This window comes from Grammomys surdaster, unplaced genomic scaffold, assembly GCF_004785775.1.
Source record: "Grammomys surdaster isolate TR1022 unplaced genomic scaffold, NIH_TR_1.0 100054, whole genome shotgun sequence".
NCBI lineage: Eukaryota > Metazoa > Chordata > Mammalia > Rodentia > Muridae > Grammomys > Grammomys surdaster.
The window spans coordinates 3,770-8,594 of record NW_021608282.1 but is presented as its reverse complement, the minus strand read 5'-3'; the positions used below and the strand labels follow the sequence as shown (position 1 = coordinate 8,594).

At 48.4% G+C, this 4,825-nt stretch overlaps 1 protein-coding gene across 1 annotated transcript; it reads left to right on the top strand.

Annotated features, from left to right (window-relative positions):
• Positions 1–3,832: 3,832 nt before the first annotated feature.
• Positions 3,833–4,441, top strand: LOC114635361 (V-type proton ATPase subunit G 1). The gene has a single exon (XM_028783989.1). The coding sequence runs from the start codon at positions 3,891–3,893 to the stop codon at positions 4,245–4,247; it is 357 nt and encodes a 118-aa protein (XP_028639822.1). The 5' UTR covers positions 3,833–3,890; the 3' UTR covers positions 4,248–4,441.
• Positions 4,442–4,825: the final 384 nt, after the last annotated feature.

Sequence of the window (4,825 nt, the reverse complement as noted above, 5' to 3'; positions counted from 1 at the left end):
TCTCTCTCTCTCTTCTTCCAGAGAAGCGGCAGATGGTTCCCAACAGGCATATACCTAATAGTGGTGGGTTTGGGTTTGTGGTTTATAACCACCTAGTTAGTGTTTATGCCCAAAGATCTAGGATCAATGGAGCCTTGAACCCCAAAGTCTGAATGGTCCTGGAACATCAGATCCCTCTCACCTGGTACACAGTTGGCATGATACAGCCATTTTTCTTGCAGAGGGTACAGATCTCAGCAACTTCCCAGGAGGCATAGTTGTGTTGCAGGAAAATATTAAAAATGGCACCATCCTGCGCTATAAGGAGCAAGACACCAGCAGGCTGGCCGACCGTGCACCTGTGAGCAATAGCTGGCCTGTTCTCATCTTGTGGAGACTCTCTGACTCAGGGCTCCAAAATCTTTCCACCCAACTTGCTAAGTTCTCTCTGGCGGGTCGCTACCATGCCAGCCCCATGCTTCAAAACCCCCACGGCCTTTTGTGGTGCACATCTGGCATACCCACGGTTTTCAGCTGTACCTTCCTCTCTGGAATGCAGCCGAGCCTCCGTGTGAAGGAAAACACCACACAAACTTAGTTCAGAAACAATGGTAACTCAATTGCTGGGCACAACAACTAGAATCCTAATCTTGTAAGCAATATTAAATCTAAATCCTCCCGTGGCGAATCCTAGTGGATTTGCCATTGAAACCAGGAGACACTAGTAGCTACATCTTGTCCTTCCTATCCCTGTCCAAAAGCCCCTATCCCTATCCTGCCTCTTCTCTTCCCCTCTCCAACCCAGAAGTCCCACCTACTCGCCCAGTGATTAGTTCCTTTATTTGTTAGGAGATGGTTCACAAGAAGTCACTTGTGTATGTGATTCACTCATTGTCCACAGCCCCTCCTGGGAAAGTGGAATTAACATCAAAATTCAAGCAACATCAGTGCTATCCACCACATAGTTGGACAGACCAAACTTCATAAACTTGCCTTGTAAGGGAGAGGCTGTATCACAGCTCAGCTCACCCCAGAAGACCAGGAAGGGGAGACTGGGGGGGAGGGGCCTGGAGTGAGTCTGTGCCCAGCTCTGTGTGTGTTCCCAGCACTCACTCTCCTGGCAGGGTCAGGATGAAAGGATCAGAGGGCATCAGGGCCCTCCCTCACCTCCTGATGCAGCTGGTGGAAGGCCTGCAGTGTCTCCTCTATAGGAGTGTTGTGGTCAGGTAGGTGTAAGTAGAAGAGGTCCACCCAGGGACACTGCAGCCGCTTCAGGGATGTCTCCAGCTAGAATCAGATATTGTCAAGTTTCTGTGACTTCTCCAAGCTTGGAACAGACTTGGTGGCAATTTTCACTTCCGGGGAGAACAATAGAGGTTAAGTGTTTGCCCGGGGTGGTGGTGGTGGAAGTGGCAGTAGTTTGGGGAGTGGCTTGTGTATAAAGTGCTCACTGTGCAAGTGAGCAGGAGTTGGCAGGGCTGTATTAAAATTCCCTTGCTGGGGACAGAAGACAGGCAGACCAGCAGGTCTAGAGGAAATGGTGAACTCTAAGTTCAGCTGAAGAGAGACCTTGACTCAGAAAATGAGGTGGAAGAGATTAAAGAAGATATCAATTTCTGATTTCTACATGTATGTCAGCATGAGCAGGAGAACAAACGTGTGTATGCATGTACACACATAAACACACACACACACATACACACACACACACACACACACACACACACTGTGGTTTGAACAGGTATGGCCTCTACAGATTCTTGTGTTTGAATGCTAATAGTGCCATAGGCAGTGGCACTATTAGGAGGTGTGGCCTTGTTGGAGTAAGTGTGGCCTTCTTGGAAGAAATGTGTCACGGTGGAGGCAGGACTTTGAGATCTTAGAGGCTCAAGCTATGCCCCGTGTGAAACACAGTCTCCTGCTGCCTGTGGATCAAGATGCAGAATTCTCAGCTCCTTCTCCAGCACCGTGCCTGACCGCATGCCATCATGTTTCCCACCGTGATGATAATGGACAAAACTTCTGAAACTGTAAGCCAGCCCCAACTAAATGTTTCCCTTTATAAGAGTTGCTGTGGTCATAGTGTCTCTTTACAGCACCAAAACTCAAACTAAAACACCATTCCCCAGTAGGAGGAGGCCCGAAGGTCAGGATTGCAAGGTTATCCATATCTGTACAGTGAGTATGAGGGCCATCTGGCTGGGTGATGTATTGATGGTGTGTGTGTCTGTGTGTGTGCGTGTGTGTGTGTGTGTGTGTGTAGTGGGGTAGCAGATAGGGTAGCTTAGCACTGCCATTAGTAGCTGTGACTAGATTACTCAGCTTTTCACATCCCTGCTGTCTTAGGGTTTTACTGCTGTGAACAGACACCATGACCAAGGCAACTCTTAGAGGGACAATATTTAATTAGGGCCGGCTTACAGGTTCAGAGGTTCAGTCCATTATCATCATCAAGGCAGGACCACAGCAGCATCCAGGCAGAGATGGAGCAGGCAGAGCTGAGAGTTCTACATCTTCATCTGAAGGTTCCTAGCGGAATACTGGCTTCCAGGCAGCTAGGGTGAAGTTCTTAGAGCCCACGCCCACAGTGACACACCTACTTCAACAAGGCTGTACCTCCAAATAGTGCCACTCCCTGGGCTAAGCATTATCCAAACCATGACACCTACCAACTGTCAATAGGAATAAAAATGACAACAGCTTACAAAGAAGTCCCTAGAATTGTTCAGGCTTAGCTGACAGTGGACAGTATAAGTAGCTAGGGGACAACTACACATAGGACACTACCTGGATTTGGAGAAAGGGAGGCAGGGTAGAGCATGTGGGTCCATAGCAAGGAGATGGGACCCATCCTGGGGGCTCACTAGGCTCCCTCAGAATCTCATCTGAGTGAAAGAAAGAACATCAAGACACTCACTGACAGGAGGTACACCGGCTTTAAACCTCCATGAGCAGAAGGCCCTGGGTATAGCCGGGCGGTGGTGGCGTACACCTTTAATCCCAGCACTTGGGAGGCAGAGGCAGGTGGATTTCTGAGTTCGAGGCCAGCCTGGTCTACAGAGTGAGTTCCAGGTCAGCCAGGGCTACACAGAGAAACCCTGTCTCGAAAAACCAAAAAAAAAAAAAAAAAAGGAAGGCCCTGGGTGGAGTGACACCTGCCACCCCAGTTATGAGAGCACTGAGTCTAAGGCAGAGGACACAGGAAAAGAAAAAAGCCACAGACCAGAAGCAAAACAGCCCCGAAGTAGAGTCTTGACTTTAGACTAGGAGTTGTAGTCCAGAGCTCTGTGGTCATCTTAAGATGTTAGAAAGATGACCCCGAGTGTACTGTAAATGATGGGCAGGTCTGATCACAGGAGGAGGAAGGTGCCAAAGGAACTGGGGACAGACACAGGAAGGCTTCGCTGGGGGCCTATGAGAAGGAAAGTCAGGGCTAGCTACAGACTGTGTTCATCAAGACAGACCAGTGCTGGGCCATCTGTGTGAGTCCCTGCTCCTCTCCCTGCCCCTGCTGAGAAGCCCAGGTGAATGGTTGGAGGATGGCTGGATGGATGGATGGATGGACGGGTGGATGGATGGATGGATGGATGGATGGATGGATGGATGGGTAGATGGACCGATGAACAGATGGGTGGATGGATGGATGAGTGAGTGGGTGGGTGGATGGATGAATGGATGGGCAAACAGACAGACAGATGGATGAGAGGAATGTCCTACACTTGGAAAGTCTTGCTAGCAGTCTAAAGGCTGTCAGGGGATCCCTAGCAACCCATAAGGGCATAGGTTTGAAGAACTGTTAGTGTGGAAGTTTTCTTTCTTTAAGAACATTACATTACGAGGTGACCCGAGGGGCTTCTGAGTGTTTGAGCTGTTGACTTAGGCCGTTGTTTCGGCCCAGAGTTCCCGCAGTAATGGCGAGTCAGTCGCAGGGCATCCAGCAGCTACTGCAGGCCGAGAAGCGGGCGGCAGAGAAGGTGTCCGAGGCCCGCAAGCGAAAGAACAGGAGGCTGAAGCAGGCCAAAGAAGAAGCCCAGGCTGAAATTGAACAGTACCGCCTGCAGAGGGAGAAGGAGTTCAAGGCCAAGGAAGCTGCGGCACTGGGGTCGCATGGCAGCTGTAGCAGTGAGGTGGAGAAGGAGACCCAGGAGAAGATGACTATCCTCCAGAACTACTTTGAGCAGAACAGGGATGAAGTCCTGGATAACCTCTTGGCCTTTGTGTGTGACATCCGGCCAGAAATCCATGAAAACTACCGCATAAACGGATAGGAGGCAGAAGCGCCTGTCTGTGGGTTGGCATGAGATCTGCCCCCACAGAACAGGAAACCTCCACAGAGCTTGAGTTCTGTTCTGGAAGGCATTAAATTATTTCTCTATGCTGTTGTAGGACCCTTCACTTTTTGAGAGTATCAAATCTAGCTTTTTGTACAGACTTATTACATACCTGAAGTTTCATCTTCTTACCTTGTGTGTCTTTAAGGAATATATCTCACCTCTTTTTCTGTGTGTTTGTGCAAGTAATGGGTATCAATATTGACTTTTCTTTTATTAGTCTACTAGAAAAAAAATTCTTTGAAGAAAGAAAGGGATTAAATCGTTCCCTTCTACTTTCTTAAAGGTCAGGGGCGTTATCTATGAAAAAGTAGTAAATAGCTATTTGTAACTCCTATGAAGAAGCAGCCAGCCTTATAGTACTCTATCCTGGATAATTTAGGACAGTGAATATGCTTGTTCAGGCTGCTGTTAGTGTATCTTAACCCAAATCACTAGATGCTAGGACTCAACTTGTTACATGTTATTTGGTGTGCTTGTAATCATTTAAAGTAAAATTTTGTCTTGCCTTTCAA

What these genes read in the sequence shown, in the direction of transcription:
- LOC114635361 (XM_028783989.1), top strand. Translation starts at nt 3,891, where the DNA reads ATGGCGAGTCAGTCGCAGGGCATCCAGCAGCTACTGCAGGCCGAGAAG.